Genomic DNA, 19,665 nt, shown 5'->3' on the forward strand with positions numbered 1-19,665 from the left:
TCAAAGATGAGGTGGCTGAGTGTTTCTGAGTTTCTGGAGTTGTTTCTGCATCTTCTAATATGTTCCACTGGTCCTCAGGTCTGTTTCTTTGCCAGTACCATGCTGTTTTTAACACAGTAGCTTTGTAATATGGTTTCAAGTTGTGGGTTGTAATACTCCCTGCCATGTCTCTGTTACCTAGAATTGTTTTTGCTTTTCTGGGTCTCTTCTTGTTCCAAATGAATTTTTGGATTGTTTTCTCAAGGTCCATGAAGTATGCTGCTGGGATTTCAATTGGGGTTGCATTGAATCTATGTAGCAGTTTTGGAAGTATAGCCATTTTCACTATGTTGATCCTTCCTACCCAGGAGCAAGGGATGTCTTTCCATTTTCTGATATTCTCTTCAATATCTTTTTTCAAAGTGCTACAGTTTTCAGATGAGAGGTCTTTGATTTCTTTCATTAGGTTGATTCCTAGGTAATTCAGTTTTTTGGATACTGTTGTGAAAGGAATTGTTTGCCATAGTTCTCTCTCAGTGAGTCTGTTGTTCATGTAGGGGAAAGCTATTGATTTTTGTGTGTTGACCTTATATCCAGCTACTTTACTGAATTTGATTATTAAGTCTAGAAGACTTTTGGTGGAGTTCTTGGGGTCTTCTATGTAGAGTATCATGTCATCTGCAAATAATGACAATTTGACTCATTCATTTCCTATCTTTATTCCTTTTATTTCTTTCTCTTGTCTAATTGCTGTGGCTAATGTTTCCAAAAGTATATTGAACAGTAGTGGTGATAGTGGACATTCTTATCTTGTTCCTGATTTTAGTTTGAAGGATTTCAGTTTTTGACCATTTAGTATGATATTGGCTGTTGGCTTTTCATAGATTGCTTTTATCAGATTGAAGTAGAGACTGTCTATTCTGATTTTTTGTAGGTTTTTTTTCATCATAAATGCATGTTGGATTTAGTCCAATGCTTTTTCTGCATCTATTGAGATGATTACATGGTTTTTGTCCCTGGCTCTATTGTATAATGTATTACATTGATTGATTTGCCTATGTTGAACCATCCCTGCATCCCTGGGATGAATCCCACTTGGTCAGGGTGTATGATGTTCTTGATGATGTTCTGCACTCTGTTTGCCAGTATCTTATGAAGGATTTTTGCATCCATGCTCATTAGTGAGATTGGCCTCTCTTTTTTGGTTGGGTCTTTTTCTGCTTTATGGATCAAGGTGATGCTTGATTCCAAGGAATGATTTTGGGAGTATTGCTTCCCATTCAATTTCGTTGAAGAGTTTAAACAGTAGTGGCAGTAGTTCCTCTCTAAATGTCTTGTAGAATTCAGCAGTGAAGCCATCAGAACCCAGGCTTTTCTTGGTTGGTATGTTGAGCATCAAGTTCATGTCTGGCTGAGCCAGGTGTGCCGCACCCACCTCTCATGAGCAAACTCCGAGAGCTGAGAACAGGGGCTACCCACCCTCTGGTGTGTTGAGACCTGACTTTAGACAGACAGGCTGCTTCTCTCAAAGACCTCCAAGGTCCTGACTCCATTCGCCTCAGCCCCCAAATTTACAGTTTCCCGGTAACCAATAATAGTGTGCCAAACCTCCCAGTCCTGTCCTGGTCTTGCCCCCACTTTACCCTATCCAATAATGATGTGCCAAATATCTCGACATCACCCTGGCTCCACCCCCGCCTTACCCTATATAAGCCTGTACATTTTCTCAATAAAGTGGAAGCGTTCCAGAAACCTCCCCAGAGTCTGCTTGGTGATTCCGTGCCTTGCCCTCCCAGTCCGGGTTCCTGAACCTTGTTCTGCGAGTGGGCTCGTGGACGACAACAGTATGTTTTAAATTATATTTTCAATTTCATTGGTTGATATTGGGTTGTTCAGAATTTTTAGGTCTTCTTTGTTCAACTTTGGTAATTCATGTGTATCTAGGAATCTGTCCATTTCTTCTGTGCTGTCCATCTTATTGGTGTATAGGTTCTGGAAGTAGGTATTGATGATCCTCTGGATTTCTGCTGGGTCTGTTGGAATTTCACACTTTTCATTCCTAATTGCATGGATTTGGGCCTTTTCTTTCCTTTTTCTGACAAGGTTGGCTAAGGGTTTGTCAATTTTGTTGATTGTTTTGAAGAACCAACTCTTGGCTTCATTGATTTTTTTGTATCGTCCTCTTAGTCTCCATTGCACTGATTTCTGCCCTGACCTTTATAATTTCCTCCCTTGTATGAGCTTTGGGTTTGTCCTGCTCTTCTCTTTCTATAAGTTTGAGGTTCAGCATCAGGTTGTTTAATTGGGCACACTCTGTTTTCCTAACATGAGTATTCACTACTATGAAATTCCCTTGTAAGACTGCTTTCATTGTGTCCCATAGATTCCAATATGTTATATTGTCATTGGCATTTATTTTTAGAAACTGTCTGATTTCTTCTTTAATTTCCTCTGTGACCCACTGGTTATTAAGAAGTGTGTTGTTCAATTTCCATGTGTTTATGAAATTTTTGCAGTTTCTTCTGCTGTTGATCTCCAATTTCATCACACTATGGTCTGTTAATATACAGAGGATAACTTTAATTCCTTTGCACTTATCTAAATATGTTCTATGAGCTAGTATGTGGTCTATTTTGGAGAATGACCTGTGTGCAGCTGAAAAGAATGTGTATTCTGATCTTGTGGGGTGAAGCACTCTGTAAACATCTGTTAAGTCCATTTGTTCAAGAGTTTGATTGAGTTCTAGTATTTCATTGGTTGTTTTTTGTCTAGTTGATCTATCTATTTGTGACAGTGGGGTATTGAGGTCCCCCACTACTGTTGTATTAGTGCCTGTATGGTTTTTCATGTCCATTAGTATTTGTTTTATATAGTTGGGTGCACTAGTGTTTGGTGCATAGATATTTATGATTACCATCTCTTCCTCTTGGATTGTTCCCTTTACAAGGATATAGTGTCCTTCTTTGTCTCTCTTAATCAGTGTGGGTTTGAAATCCACTTGGTCTTCAAAGAGCATAGCTGCTCCTGCTTTTTTTTGGGTTCCCATTGCATGGAGTATTGTTTTACACCCTTTAACTTTCAGTCTATGAGTTGCTTTTTGAATTAAATGTGTTTCTTGTATGCAACATATTGTTGGATCTTGCTTCTTGACCCATTCTGCCAGTCTATTTCTTTTAAGTGGTGAGGTGAGACCATTAACATTAATGATTACAACTGATACGTATTGAGTTATCATTGTCATGACTTTTTCTTTTTGTTTAATCTTCCCCCTCTGCTTTTAATTTCTTCTTGTGCCCAGTTTATTCATTCTGCTGGGCTTTCTGGGGTTGTGATCCTTGTTGTCTTTTCCTAGGATTTTGTCTAAAGTTTTTGGTGTGCTGGTTTGGTATTCATGAAGTTCCTAAGGTGCTCTTTGTCATGAAAATATCTTATTTCTCCATCAATTTTGAAAGATAGTTTTGAAGGGTACATCAATCTGGGTTGGAGGTTGTTTTCCTTTAGGGCTTGAATCACATCACTCCAAGCTCTTATTGCCTTGAGGGTTTGCACTGAGAAGTCTGCTGTAATTCTGATGAGCTTTCCTTTGTATATGATTTGTTTGTTTTCTCTAACTACTTATAGAATTTTGTTCTTCTGTTGGGTTTCTAGAATCTTAACTATTATATGCCTATGTATAGATTTTTTTTTGATCTAGGCTAGTTGGAGTCCTATATGCCTCACTTATCTGTAGGTCAAATTCTTTTCCACTTCTTGGAAAGTTTTCTGCCATCACTTTTGTGAACATTTTTTTTTTGTATATCATCTGCCCTCTCTCCTGTTTCTGCATTGAGTCCAATCTGTTGTATGTTATTTTTCTTTTTGTTATCTAGCAGCTGCTGGATTGATTTCTCGTGGTCCCTTAAAATTTTAAAGAATTTTTTTCTTTTCCTGGTCACTAATTGCAATCTTATCTTCTATATCTGAAGTTCTGTCTTCACATTGGCTCATTCTGCTGCATAGACTTTTAATGGAGTTTTTAATCTCCTGGAAATCTGTTTGCATCTGTTTTTGGATTCAATTTATTTCCTATGTTGGCATTCCATCATGTTCCTCAGTTCCTCTATTTTTTTTTTATCTGTATCCTCTCTAGATTTCTTAATCATGTCTTGTACTATGGGCGAAATCTTTGCTGTTATGTGAGAAATTATTTCTTATTTCATTTTTTCCAGATCCTCTTTTGTTGCTAGTTCAGGGAGTCCAGGTGGTTGAGTATCAGATTGTTCCATCTCATTTCCCTTTGGCGTTGCTGTAGGCAATCTGGAAGTCTGGTTCTGAGGCTTGTTTACCTGTCTTCTCATTTTGACAGGGGGCCAGGTGTGTTCCTGTCACCCGGGCGGCTCACCTCCTCTTTGCTGGGAGCTGAAGCACACCTACCCGGAAGCCTCCTCTATGCTGGGAGCCACTGCATGCCTACCCAGAATCCTCCTCCTGGCTAGGAGCCATGGAGTGCTAACCTGGAAGTCTCCTCTGGGATGGGAGCCATGGCATGCTAATGTGGAAGTGTCTTCTGGGTTGTTAGCTGTAGCATGCCAACCTGGAGGCCTCCTCTGTGCTGGGAGCCACAGCATACCCATCTGGAAGTCTCTTCCATGCTGGGAGCCATAGCATGTCGACCTGGAGGCTTCCTGTATGCTGGGAGCCATGGCACACCTACCTGGAATCCTCCTCCTGGCTGGGATCCATGGCGCACCAACCTGGAAGTCTCCTCTGGGCTGGGAGCTTTGGCATGCTGACCCAGAAGTGCTCTCTGGGCTGGTAGCTGTAGCACACTGACCTGGAGGCCTCCTTTCGGCTGGGAGCTGTGGCACACTGACCCAGAGGCCTCCTCTACGCTGGGAGCCATGGCATGGCTACCTAGAATCCTCCTCCTGGCTGGGAGCTGTTGCACACTGACCTGGAGGTCTCCTCTGGGCTTGACTCTGATCAGTCTTATGTTCTTCTTCTTTGTATCATCTAGCAGCTGCTGGGTTGATTTTTTATGGTCCCTTACTATTTTAAAGCAATTTTTCTTTTCCTGGTCACTAATTGCAATCTTATCTTCTATATCTGAAATTCTGTCCTCACATTGGCTCATTCTGCTGTGTAAACTTTCAAGAGAGTTTTTAATCTCCTGGAAATCTGTTTGCATCTGTTTTATGGATTCCATTTTTTTTCTATTTTGCGATTCCATTACGTTCCTCAGCTTCTCTCTCTCTTTTTTAATCTGTGTCCTCTCTAGATTTATTAGTAATGTCTTGCACTATGGGCACAATCTCTGCTATTATCTGAGAAATTATTTCTGATTTTACTTTTTTCCAGATTCTCTTTTGTTGCCAGTTCAGGGAGTCCAGGTGGTTGAGTATCAGATTGTTCCATCTCGTTTCCCTTTGGTGTTGCTTTAGGTGATCTAGAAGTCTGATTTTGATACTTGTTTACATGTCTTCTCATTTTAACTGGGGGGGGGTGTTAATGGTGCCCAGGTGGCTCACCTCCTCAGTGCTGGGGTTGGTGGCAAATAGCCTGGAAGGCTCAGCTACTTGGCCATGGGGACTTCTGCTCTTCTGCTCCAAACTTCTTGAACAAAAATATATCTGTGATTTCTATTAATGATGAAGTCAGAATTGCTGCTACTATGTTACCTATTCTGAAGGGAAATTTAAATTTTAGCTAAAGGCTACTGACCATCAAGATGCAAAGTTTTGCTCCTTCAGAATGACTGACCCCTGCTTTAGTAATAAAAGCAAGTAGGAAGACTACTTTACAATGCAAACTGTCAAAATCAAAGACAGAGGATCCTGAAAGCAGCATGAGCAAATAAACAAATTACATATAAATGATTTTCAATAACAACAGAAAACTTACAGGCCAGGAGAGAGTAGAATGATATATTTAAAGTGTTGAAGGAAAAATCCTGCTAAGAATATTATACTTGGCAAAGTTGTTGGTGAGAAATGAAGAGATAAAGACTTCCCCAGAAACAGCTGAAGGAGTTTATCACCACCAAATTTGTTTTACAAGAAATGCTAAGGAGAGTTCTTAAGCTGAAAAAAAAAGGTATTTGTAACACAAAAACATTTGAAAGTCTAAAACTTGCCTATAAAAGTAAATACAAAGTGAAATTCAGAATATTGTAATAACGTAATACTTGTGCATAAAGTAACAAAAGTTTAGGGGGTTAAATACAAAGTCATTAATAGCCACTAAAACAATTTGTTAAGAAATATATACCCTTAACTTAGCAATCTTGATCTTTCCCAAGGGCTGGTTGGAACTAAGTCAATACAGCTGAAATCTGGATGTTTACCTGGGTACACACTGTAGATAACGAGAGGAGATGGATCATCCATTAACCTAATTAACCCAAGTTGTTTGTATGTCAGGCTGGTCATAACTTGAGGGTCCACTGTACAACATAAAAAGTTGCAAATTGTGACATCAAAGACATAATAACATAGAGGGAGATGAAATAAAAATGTAGAATTTTTTTGTACAAAGTCAAATTCTTATCAGCTTGTAATAGCCTGTTGAGATGCTTTATGTAAGCCTCATTATAATTACAAAGCAAAAACTTATAGTAGACATAAAAAAGATAAAAAATAAGGAATATTAGCATACTATTAGAGGTAATTATCTAATCACAATGAAAGGCAATAAGAGAAAAAGAAAGGAACAAAGTGTTAAAAAACAGACAACTATCAACAAAACAATAATACTAAGTTTTATACCTCTCAATAAGTACCTTGAATATGAATGGTTATGAAAGATCTGTTTAGTTAAAAACTATAAAATATTGATGAAAGAAACTGAGAAAGATACAAATATATTGAAAGATATCCCATGTTTATGGATTGGAAGACTTAATGTTATCAAAATGTCCATAATAGCCAAATCAGTCTGTAGATTCAATGGAATTCTTATCAAAATTCAAATGACTATTTTCACAGAAATAAAATAATCCTAAAATTAATTATGGAACCACAAGAGATCTTAAATAGCCAAAGTAATCTTGAGCAAACAGAGCAAAGGCAGCAACTTTACAACAGTTTGAAGTAAAATTTACTTCAAAGCTACAGTAATCAAAGGAACACTTCTACATTATTGGTGGGAATATAAAGTAGTGTTACCGCTGTGAAAATCAGTATGGAGATTCCTTAAAAATCTGACACTAGAAATTCCATTTGACCCAGCTATTCTCCTTCTAGGTGCCTTCCCAAAAAGAGTTATTCCCCAAAAGAGTTATTACAATGATAATGCTTACCCTTGTTTATAGCAGCACAATTCATAATAGCTAAATCCTAGAAGCAGCCTATATGTACATCAACAGATAAATGGATAAAGAAAATGTGGTATTTACACACAATGGAGTACTACTCTACTGTAAAGAAAGATAAACTTGAGTCATTTGTAGGAAAATGGATGTACCTTGAGACCAAAATGTAAAGTAAAATAAAACCAGACAAATAAGCTTAAATATTGCATAGTTTTCTCTTATATGAGAAAGCCAAGTTATAAATAAAGAGCAAAATAAAAGATAATAGGAAGAAGGGAGATTGGTCTTTTTCAAATGGGAAGGGGATCAAAGATAAAGGGTTACATACAACTGTCAACTCCACACAAGTACATGTTTGCAGTAAATATTATGTACTGAAAACATGTACTAATAAAAAAGAAGGAAAAAAAATAAATTTTTGCTGTTTATAAAAGAAAAAAGCATGGTGTTGACATAAAAACAGACACATGGATGACTGAAACAGAATAGAGCCCAGAAATAAATTCACACATTTAAGGTCAACTGATTTTTGACAAGCCTGCTAAAAACACACAATGAAGAAAGGGTAGTTTTTTTCAATAAATAGTGCTGGGAAAACTGGAGAGTCACATGCAGAAGAATGAAATTAGATCTGTACCCCTTACTATTTACAACAATCAACTGAAAATGGATAAAAGATTTATATATAAAACCTGAAAGTGTAAAACTAGAAAACAAAAGAAATGCTCATGATGTTGTCCTGGGAAAAGATTTTTCTTATGACCCCAAAATCACAGCAACAAAAACAAAAATAATAGATTCTATCAAACTTAAAATTTTTTTTGCATAGTAAAGGAAATAATTAACAAAGAAAATATAATCCACGTAATGGAAAATATAGTTGAAAAGCTATTCTATAGGGAGTTAATATCCAAAATACATATGGAACTCAAATAACAAATAGCCAGTGAAAAACTGAGCAGAAATCCTGGATAGACTTTTTTCAAGACAATACATACAAATGACCACATATATGAAAAATGTACTGAACACCACTATCCATTATGGTTATGTGAAATAAAATTACAGTGAGATATCAGATCTGTTAGAATGGCTATTACCAAAAAGAAGAAAAATAAATGTTGGGAAGGGTGTGGAGAAAAAGTAACTCTTGTACACTGTGGAATGTAAATTGGTACAGGCATTATGGAAAATGATATGAAGCCTCCTTAAAAATTAAAAATAGAATTGTCACATGACCCTGCAATCCCATTACTGGGTACGTATAGAAAGGGTATGAAACCTATATGTCAAAGAGATATCTGCACCCCCATGCTCATTGCAATTTTGGGGTCCATTAAAAGATGATTGAATAAAGAAAAGTTGCTAATCTATAATGAAGTATAATTCACCTTGAAAAAAAAAAAAGGAAATATTGTCATTTGTGGCAATGTAGGTGAACTTGGAAGACATTATTTTAGGTGAAATAAACCAGGCACAGAAAGACAAGTACAGCATGATCTCACTGATATGGTAAATCTAAAGAAGTAAAAATGATAGAAACAAGAAGTAGAGTGGTGGTTGCCATTAGTTAGGTAGGAGAAATAAATTAAAAAGTTGTATTATAAAAAAAAAGTTGTATTGTACACCATGGTAACTGCAGTTAATAACAATATACTGTACACTTAGAAATGACTAGGAGAGATTTGAAGTGTTCTTACTACATATGGGCAAGTAGATGAGGTAATGGATATAGGGTTTGATTTAGTCATTTCACAACATAGTCATATATCAAAACATTATGTTGCATATCATAGACATAACTTTTACCTCTCATTTAAAAATTTTTAAAAGTAAAAAAAAAAAGTCATCCCAAATGCCAAAAGACAAAAACCATAAAAGTCTACCCTAACCCAAATTATTTCTCTCATTTCTTTTTTTTTGTACTGGGGATAGAACTCAGGCCCTTGTGCTTGCAAGGCAGGCGGTGGAACCACTGAGCTAAATCCCCAGCCTCTCTCATTTCTTAAAGAAAATAAAAGTACAACTGGAAAGAAAGACAAACCTGGTTGAACATGATTAGAAGGGTTAAATATTAAAATACTAAAGAGCAGAGTGACTTTTTTTTTTTTTAAAGGAGCTACTGTTTCCATAATAGTGGAGATTTTTCTTACTTTTGGAGAGTGTGCTTGCAAGGTTAATGATGCTAGAAAAATATTTTAAGCTGAATCTTTGATTTATAAAATAACTGTGAATTGGAATTTCATATAGATGGAAGGTTCCTGGGTTACTGTAAGTAGAAGATAAAATTAATACTTGACATGAAAAGTATTCTTTGTAGTCATCATTTACTCATACTGCCTTTGTGATCTTTTGTAGATGAAAATGTATTGCAGCAGGAATTATATAGGCTGAGCCAAGAGCAATATATCTTACTGTTTTCAGAGCCCAGTGAGCTCAAAACATATTAAGTTGGGACTATAATGAAATCTCTGTATGGTAAGCAGTTTCTAGAAGTAAGGCTAACTTAAATTTTTTGATCCACAGTTCGAATTTTTACTTTGCAATCTAGACATTGGATTTTATCTACAGAGATATTGTAGAACAATAAAATACTATTAAAAGAACAGGAACATTCATTTTCTGTCTTTTTAGCCAAAGATGAAGGTGTTCCCTTCTCCGTAGAACATTTTATACTCTAGACAATATTTAATACCTAATATTACATGTTCACTGTGGTTTTTAGGACAGAGAACTTTATAAAATTTTTTTATTTGATGAACTGTATTATTTTAATAAAACTTTTTTCTTCTTCCATTAAAAAAGTATGTTGGCTGCAAATGTATTTAAAATAAAAAAGAAAAAGGCCAAGATGCCAAACTATGTTCTTACAATGATGGACACTAAAAATGATGATCTAGGGATGTGAGGCTTCGCAAACAAAGAAGAGGTCAAGAACAAAGTGAGGGCATGATGTAAACGTTAACAATGAAGCAATGAAGGTTGTATACAGGAAAATACGTGGAAAAGAACTGAGAACAGCTGGCTTACTTTGAGAAAGTATTTCTGTATAGGCCCAGGGAAGAAACTGTGCTTCATTCAGAAATTGAAAAGCTACTTAAGATGGCTTAGCTAAAAGATTTCAGGGCTCTAATGGAGTCAAGTAGTACACTGGCAAATTTTAGGTGTGAAGGCAAATGTAAGAATTTGAGGAACTAGTTCCAAATCTTTTGTTATTGTATAGAATGCTTGGAAAGTAGAGGCAAATATGTGGCTTTTGTGAATGAAAAGGCATTATTTATTTATTTAACCAGTACTTATTAAGTGTCTTGAATTTCCTATGATGACTCTAGAGAACATATAACGAGATATGCATGTATAGAATTTAAATATATCAGGAAATTTTGTAACAGAGGGAACATTCATTCTAATTGCCCAGATTTAGAACTAGAGAGGTAAGAGAGAAGGTTCAGGAAGAAGAAATATCAAAATAATTTCTGGTTCTTCACACAAACCCTTCAAAAGGAAGTTTGCTGAGTGGCTATATGTAAATAGTAAAAAGACTCATCACATTAGTGAAGGATGAAAATGAATTTGAAAGGGTGACTATGAAACAAAGAAGAGATAATATAAAATCATCTCAAAATGGTAGTAGGGAAAATAGAGTTTGAGCAAGAAGAGAAAATGCACATAAGAACAAATCAGGCTGACCCTGTACTCTGTCAAAGGGCTGGTCAAGGGCTCCAGGTGAGCTCTGGCTGGTCCTGGCTGTCTGCGTAAAAGGAAAAAAATCCAGAGAAGTGGCTAATTTCACTGTCCCTTCACAATGAGAACTGTGTGTGTGAAAGGCTCAGTAGAATGTGAAATTCTGAACTCGGAAAACTCAATCTTTGCTCTAAGGAATTTCAGATGTAGAACAAAATGAGAAGAAAACAAGTTAGAGGAAATTTGGTGAAAAAGATTAAAGTAAAAGAAAACAAATGTGCCAGAGTGGAATTACTTTACAAGGAACTTTGCAATTCATTGTGTATAGGTATGCCATTATTATTGACCATGATATTCTGCGATGGTCCCTATTTAGATATACTCTTTACTCCAGGGATTTTCAAAAAGTAATGATAAATTGTTTAAAAAGGAAAGGCAAGTAACTGTAGGAAGTAAGATTATGTTCTATGAAGCAGATTTGTGTGCAAAGGGATTAGACTGGAGAACTTCCTCTTTTTCTCTATTGAAAGGTTCCCGATATACATTTTCTCTATTTTTCAGATAATATAAGTTAATGAGATTTCTAAAGTTTGTAATAGTTCTCTTATGAGAAAGATCATTAAAGATAATTAAAAATTCTTATCCAAAAGTGAAAATGGAATAATGTAATCTTCATACTATCTAGATCTTTTTTGGTTTGTTCTAATGTTGGTACTATTCAGGGCATAGCTATTTATTTGTATCAGTTGGAAAAGATAATGGGATAAAGTCTAAAATACAAGATGACAAATAATTAGAAAGCACATTTAAGTTGGTAGATAATAATGCTAATGTTATGACCATTTCGACAAAGAATCACTTGTGAAGCATTCTTTTTCCAGTATGGTTAATGAGTAGGTAATCAGAAAGGACATGTAAAGCAGATGAGTTCTGTTTACCAAGATAGGGCTTTGCAGACCGATCAGATGGAGCAGGTACTCTAATCAGGTATGCTTCCAAATAGGAGTGATTAAGCCCTTCTAATGGGAACTAACTGCTTACAAATAAAATTCTAACCTACACTAGCTTAAACGTAATTCATCTAGCTTCAGACACAGCTAGATCTAGGAGTTGAAATAATCACACAGTACTATGAAGTGACAAGATACAATTCAAAATCAAGAAAAATAATTCCTAATTTAAAGAACCTCATGAAACAAATGGATAAAGGTTAATAGACTTGTACTTTAAGATAATTGTTAAGTATATTCAAATAAATAAAAACAAAATTAGGAATTTTAGCAAAAGATTGAAAAGTATAAAATAGCAAAGAAAAATTTCAAAATGAAAAATAGTAAAAAACTGAAATCAGGACTTCATGGAATGAGGATAGCAGGACACATTATTAAAGTGATAAAGATGGACTATTAGAAGATGGAGCATGAGAAGAGAGGCCAGAAGAAAATAGGCCTAAATAGAGATAGGAAAAATCATGGAAGAATACATAAAGTAGCATTACAAATAAAAATGATGTTGAAAAAAATTTGTATATACATGAAATGGCAGTTACAGAAGCTCAAGTGAGAAAAAATGAAACATGCCATGTTTGAAGAGGTGAGCAAGTGACAATTTTCTAAAATGAATAAAAAACACTATACACGTTTAAGAAGAGTTAGAAAACCATATTAGGACAGTTAAACTATACATAGCATAGCATACTAGAATGTCTAAAAATATAAAATCAAGAAAACCTTAAAAGTATCCACAAGGTAAGACAAATTACCTTCAAAGGAGTAACAATAAGACTTCGAGGTGACTTCACCAGAGAATAATGGAAGGCCAGAGGACAGTAATTGTCAAATTTGAATTCTCTACCCAGTAAAAATATCCTTTAACTAGATGAAATAAAGGGATTTTCAAAAAAGCTATGAAACTTTTAAAAACAATGTACACACACTAAAGGAAGTACTTGAGTGTATTATTTGGAAAGAAACGAATTAGTTTAAGATGAATCTTAGACATACTGAAAAAAATGAAAAAGGTGAATAAGTGGATAAATATGAATGGTAATTGTATAAAACTATAACACTGTGGGGCTTAAATTTATATTGAACTAACATAAACAATAATAACAGCAAGTAATTTAGAAAGGGTATAAATGGAATAATATACCAAAAAAACTACTAGTTTATCTTTGGTAAGAATGGCTGTTGTAATCTCAGCAATGCTAGGTCTTTCATGATGAAAATAGTCTATACATATTGAACATTTGAAATGTAACTAGTGCAACTAAATTTTAAATTAAAAAATTTTTATTATTTACATAATGATACATGGTTAGTGGCTCTTATATTTGACCAAATAGCTCTAGAGTAAGCACACACACTCACACACACACACACACACACACACATAAATGAAGTAATAACTAGGCTAAAAGAAAATATACTACAATGATAAACAATGTAATAAAGTATTACAAGAATAACAAAATATAAGGCAAGAGACAAAAGCATCTAGAAAAGGAAGGACAAATACAAACATATAGTTGGATGGTGCACATAAAATACAATACCAATAATTATGTAAAAGAACAAATTAAAGATAAAGATTTTTTCAGCCTGGACCTAAATACAATATTTTGCTTATAAGAGGCGTATCATTAAACAGAAGAACATTCAAAGGTTACAAATACAATAGGATAGAGAAAACACTGACCATGCAAAAACTAAGTAAAACAAAGCTGGTAGAGCTAAACCAGAAAAATAGACTTGAAGCCAAAATATTACTAGAGAAAACAAAACCATTTCAAAATGATAAAATATTTACTCCACTAGAAAAATAGAACAGTTTATTTGTGTGGCCCTAGTATCTTTACAATAGACGTAGTAAAAGACAATAAAACTGAAAAAGAGAAATAGACCAGTCACAGCAGCTGACTCCATACTTGTTTTTTTATTAACTGACAGAACAGACTGATAAGAAACAAAACCTTGAAATTTAAACAACAAAAACAGACCATTTAATCTGTGATGAGACCAATTTAGAAACCTTCCTTATCTTCGATATCTACACATGGTAATTTGCATGGAGTGTTTATTATTTGTAAAAGTGAACAATACCAGCAAATAATATAGAAAGGGAATAAGTGGAATAATATATAAGTGGCTGTTAGGTTGTGCATATTAGTTCTGAGTGCTAAGGATGATGAGCTAATAATGATGAGAGCTAATGATGGTGTTGTAACTGAATTTTTTTTTTTTTTTGGTACTGGGGCTTGAACTCAGGACTTTGTGCTTGCTAGGCAGGCACGGCACCACTGAGATAAATCCCCAGCCCTTGTAACTGAATTTTTTATGATCTTTTGAGGTTTTTAAAAAATTACTTTTCACAAAATTCTGATATCCGTGATGATTATCTTCCCTTCATATACAAGGAATGTAAGCTTAGCTAAATTACTATCAGTTTCTCAAATAATAAGTTTATGTGGCAATGCTATTAAGTCTTTTGATTCCAAATATTCTTTGTACTAAGATATTATATAACAAATGGCTTGTTAAGACATTTAGTTAGATACCTTCTGCACTCAGTAGGTATCTGCTCTTCTTCTTCTATGCACCTGCTACATAGCTTCTTCAGGAGGACTTCTGGGTAGTGGAATAAAATGAACCTAAGTCTGAAGACCAGGGTCTGAGCACACCTTGGCTGGTATTGTTTAAGACACATAAGTCTCTTTGATTCTGTTTTCTCATCATTAAAGCAGGAGTAGTATTGCCCACTTGATACAGTGTTATTAAGAGTCACAGGAGATGAAATATATATTTCCCAGGTTATAGAAGGGGATGGTAAGCATGTCACACTTCAAGAGCTTTCTAGCTCCCTTTTATTTGCTCTGTAAGAATCTTAGAGCTTTCAGTCCTAGATGCTATCAGTATTGTCTCAGACTCTGTCATTTAGTCCTTTTGAAAAATAGTAGGAAGAACTAGAAAGGAAGAAATCAATCCATGTGTAGGAATATAGAATAAAATAAACACATAAAAGAAAAATTTGATCTTTAATCCACTTCAATCTTAGTTTAGTGCATGGTGATAGGTATGGGTCTAGTTTTAATCTTTGGAAGGTTGAAATTCAGTTTTTCCAACACCATTTATTAAATAGCCTATCTTAATGGGGAAAAAATAAGAACTAAGATACATCATGTACAGGTAAAAGCACCCAATGATAAATGTAAATGTATTGTATACCTAAAATGTACCAATAAAAGAATTTAAGGAAAAAAATTGAAAACATATCATGTAGGAAAATGATTTGTGAATTCTAAAGCTATGAGCAATGTACCAAGAAAAAGTATTGAGTTCCTCTTTAGTGTCTAGCTGTTAGAAGGACATAGAGATAAATAGTACCTGTGCTGTGCCTGTAGGAATCTTATTATAATAGTGCTCTATTTTTCTGAGGCTCTAGGGATGATACTAAGCTGAAACAAATTTTTGAGGCAATAATATCTGAAGGGGTAATAATCTATAATTTAATGTGTGAATTGATCTTAGGTTCATACTTCACATAGACAATCAAGGCTCCTAAACATGAAAGTGTATGGAAATCATCTGGGAACCTTGTGAAGATGCAAATTCTGATTCAGTGGGTCTGGGAGGGGCATGAGCATCTGCATTTCTAACCAGCTCCCATGTGACACCAATGTTGTTGCTAATTCAAGAAGCACAGTCCAAATGGTAAGATTCTATATACTTTCTAAAGAAAATTATTTATTGTATTAAGGTTTTTATTTATTCTGGGTAGGATGTTGTATTACAAACAATGCCAACTTAACTCTGGAAATGTTAATCAGAGGAGAAGTAAGTAAAAAAATTTCAGGTAGCTCACAGCACTGATGGAGCTGCTGGGGAACATTGTTCAGAAAAGTGGGTAGGATAAAGAGAGGTAAGGGATCACTGTGATCATCTCAGAAAGGGTCTGTGCAGGGCCGAACTACTCACCAGCTCTGTTAGATCCTCCCACAGCAATGCTAGGCCCTTGGCTGCCTTAGAGGTGGGAAATAATGCCTTATTGGTCTTAATCTTTTCTTGTTTTTTGGTACCGGGGATCGAACTCGGGACCTTGTGCTTGCGAGGCGGGCAATGGAACCACTCAGCTAAATCCCCAGCCCCTGGTCTTAATATTGTACATTACTCTGTAAAGAGGTTCAAAGTCTCAGGACTGAGACCCGGATTCATTATGGTAAAATCACAATCATCTCCCCAAATGCTAGAACTTCCTTCAAAGTACATATGGTCTCGCTTCCTGCCCATCTGGGCATTCTCCACACATTGGAATGGCATTTGTATGTTGGAATTGAACATCTTGAAATGGCAAATGTCACTATACCCTTAAACTTTAGAGAAGTAATAGCAATGACACACATGTAGCCTAAGCATCCTTTTAGAGTTCCCAGAGATGGCATGTTTTCATACAGAGTTAATGGGGAGAGAGAAAATTAGAATATTCAAAAATTTCCAAATCTCATCCCACCCGTTTACAGAATTTCTTGGGGACTTTTTCTTTGTCAAGTTAATTTATCCTTTTATAGATGTCTAACACAAAAGATTAGCAGATGGTAGGCTTCAAGAGCCAGTGCCATTTCTACGTCTATGTTGTAGACACTGATGGATAAACAGAGCTAATGTTACAAAGATATATGAGCTATGACAATACAATAATGAAACTGAATTTATTCAAGACAAAAATTAGCAATCTTTTATAAATCATTAAGAATATGGAAAAGAAAAAATGGGTAAAGAGAAAAAGCTTTCTGTTACATGGAAGAAATAAAAGTGTTTTAAATGAATTCATCTTTAATAGGCTATAGATAAAATTTTGAGTTAAAAATTTAAAACAAAAATGCAGAGGCAAAATATTTTACATGGTCTCTTTAAGAATTATCAAATGGATTTTTTAAAAAAGATACATAAACATGCACTCACTCACAACTATTTCCTTCATGGCCGAGCCTTCGAGATTCCAAGTTATTTTTGGTGCCAGATTTTAACCCAGAGGAAGTTTTATGGCTGAGTTACTCCCCCACCCCCAAAGCAAAGGTTACAATGGAAATGCTGACACAGTCCGTGCCACAGCAACATTGGTGAGTCTTGTTTTATTAAAACAATAAACAAGTTTTGTTCAAGTGCAAGTGATGTTAAAAAACAAAAAAAAGGGCCCCTTTCTGTGTCTAATGTCTAATCTCTCTCTCTGTTATTTCCTTGCCCTGGCTCTGATCCTGAGCTTGCCGAGAGTCTCACATGTAGTTGTTGGTTTGAAACCAACCACCAGCTCCACATGAAAAGGACAACAGAACACCAGGAGAGGGAGCTCGAATCTGCACTGGCTGAAGTGAATATGGTGAGTATATGCATCCAGGGCATTGAGTATATTCATAACTGGCGATAGAATCTGTGTTTTCAAATTCCCAGTTGACTTTGTAAGTATTATTGTGCCAGATAATTATCTCATAAACTATATATGTTTTCTCCTTTATTGCCAAGTAATGCATCAGGGTCTAAATAATACCTCATGTGTACACACTATGTACATTCCAGGGAGACCAGAAGCTCACCTCTGTGCACAGTATAGTCAGCAGACCAGGTAGAGCTGGCTAATGCTTTTCGCATTTGGTGTCTATGGAGGGAGTCTTAGGAACACTACAGAATGTGAGGTCAGAGGGAAAACAAGACTACAATACTGTGCTCTTTTCACCAAAAGTGATATTATGCCAGCATTTGCAAATGATGTGTCTGTAGCAGAACAATAAAAACCCCTTAAGAAATAGCTTTTCAAAGAATAAACATAAGAAATAAATATCAATGAAGCCAAACTAAAATATGAGGGAAACCAGAGCAAACATTAAAAAAAACTTTTCATTTACAGAAATGTACTGAAAGTACCAAATGGGAAAGAGATATTTGGGAGGTAACATTGGGCTGGAGGCAAAAGTGCAGTGAATTGGTGAGAAATTTTCCACTGCCCAGAGAAGGGCCTGAACTCACCAGAACAAATGACCCCAAATTTCCTCTGCTAATTAAATTATACAGGGAGGCTTTGTGCTTACAACTTCCAGCTACCAAGTTTTATCAGTTTTAAGCAGACATTTTTAAACTGAGCTGGAGATTAGAATCACTTGTGGGCCCAGGAAGTACACTCTAAACAATTCACAGAAGTTCTTGAGGGCCTGAGGGTAAGATGCATGTCAATATTTTTAAAGCTCTCAGGTGATTCCAGGGTGCAGCTGAGGCTGTAAACTACTGAGTTAGAGGGACCCAGCAACCCCAGAAATATTGACCTTTCAGCTAGAAAAACTAAAGATGTTTGTGGCAGGACATTTCCTTGGGGCAATTTATTGGGCCCTTTTGACTGTTAGCATCATTTAAAATTTAGTTCTGTGAATCACAGCCCATTTGGTAGAATGTCTATAGCAGATGTTTGAATGATATTAACAAGTGGAAAGCTCCAAACCATTCCTTATTTAACAAGTAACAGCAGGGCCTTGTTTAAATAATGCTCAGTACTGATTAACTTTAATCTCCCTAAAATTGCTGTTTCTTTTTCTCTTCTATAAGTGAACTGACCTTTGGATGCACAAAGCCACATTGTAGACAGCAGCAAATTGGCATTGAAACTAATTGTGCAGTGCATCAGACTGCTGCAGGCTCCATCTCATGTACTTAGCACGGCTGAAATTACGGATGGGTGCTTGGTTATTTTAGCTATCTGAAGGATTGTTTTGAATTCATTCAGTTCCTTCTTCATCAGCTGTTTTCAGGGTCAAAATGCTGGAGAGAGCAGATAACACTTGGGATACGGAAAGGCCAAAGTCAAGAGCAGCAAAGACTCAATGATAGCCTGTAGAAATGGTCCTTTTAACGTGCCTTATGGTTTCATGCTTTAGAAACATTTTCAGGATAATAAACTATTACTGTAGGCAAAGAGTTGTATCCAAGTAGTCGATGAATTTCATATATAGATGCATAAATATACATACCTACATATATATATGTATGTATATATGGATGCCAGTTTTCTGGATCATTTATAGGAAACATCTTTTCACCCTTCTGCCTCTTACCACTTCCACTGCTCCTTATTAATTCACATGTGCGAGAAGCATGTGCTGTGGCTGTCCTAATCCAGCCCTGGTCATAACCTCAAGCAGATGGTGCTTTTTGGGATGCTTTGGTACTTCTTGAAAGAACCAGAAGCTGAACCACAGACTTTTGTAGGGTGTCAGGCACTGTCCCCCTCAACTGGGGCAAAATACCCTGATCATCAAATGCTTACATTTGTCAAAGAGACTACCCCTTTTCCATATTCCAAAAGGGACAATGAATCAGAATGCTCAAAACTTTTAGTTTTCATTTTGCATAAGACATCTCATAAAACTGAATACACAGCCCCCAGCCTCAGCCCTCTGGAAGCCATTCTTTAAGCAATAAAAAGTTCTTTGGGTACAGAAATGAACAAAAGAAAAACTGGCTTGAATTATCTGTGCAGAATAATTTAAGCAAGGCAATAGGTGTGAAATATCTATGTTTATCATGATTTATTGTTCACAAAGAGCTTTTGCATAGGTAAAAATCTCATTGATTTCTCAAAACTTTCTTATGAAAGAATCAGAACTCACTATTTCTAGTCAAAGAAACCCAGTCAAAGTGTGACCTCATGATATTTGAGTTCTTTATTAGGTCATC

General features: G+C 35.7%; 1 protein-coding gene and 1 long non-coding RNA gene across 6 annotated transcripts in view; one reads left to right on the plus strand and one right to left on the minus strand.

Moving 5' to 3' along the window:
• Positions 1-16,950, minus strand: part of LOC147824153 (uncharacterized) — a 39,690-nt gene extending 22,740 nt beyond the window's left edge. Inside the window, exon 1 of the long non-coding RNA XR_015442738.1 lies at positions 16,909-16,950. This is a non-coding gene — a long non-coding RNA (uncharacterized LOC147824153). The remainder of the gene's footprint in view (positions 1-16,908) is intronic.
• The window catches only part of LOC147824152 (uncharacterized), a 349,377-nt gene that overhangs the window by 101,113 nt on the left and 228,599 nt on the right, over positions 1-19,665 (plus strand). For all 5 annotated transcript variants that reach the window (XR_015442735.1, XR_015442737.1, XR_015442734.1 and 2 more), the window contains exons 2-4: positions 15,478-15,660; positions 16,935-17,066; positions 17,207-17,323. Coding sequence is in view for 1 of the 5 variants with exons in the window: in XM_087190500.1 (XP_087046626.1) it covers positions 16,989-17,066; positions 17,207-17,323 (195 nt within the window). In the remaining 4 variants the exon portion in view is untranslated. The remainder of the gene's footprint in view (positions 1-15,477; positions 15,661-16,934; positions 17,067-17,206; positions 17,324-19,665) is intronic.

Source organism: Heterocephalus glaber, unplaced genomic scaffold, assembly GCF_053883595.1.
Source record: "Heterocephalus glaber isolate CG9 unplaced genomic scaffold, H.glaber_assembly_v1.0 deba00001553, whole genome shotgun sequence".
NCBI lineage: Eukaryota > Metazoa > Chordata > Mammalia > Rodentia > Bathyergidae > Heterocephalus > Heterocephalus glaber.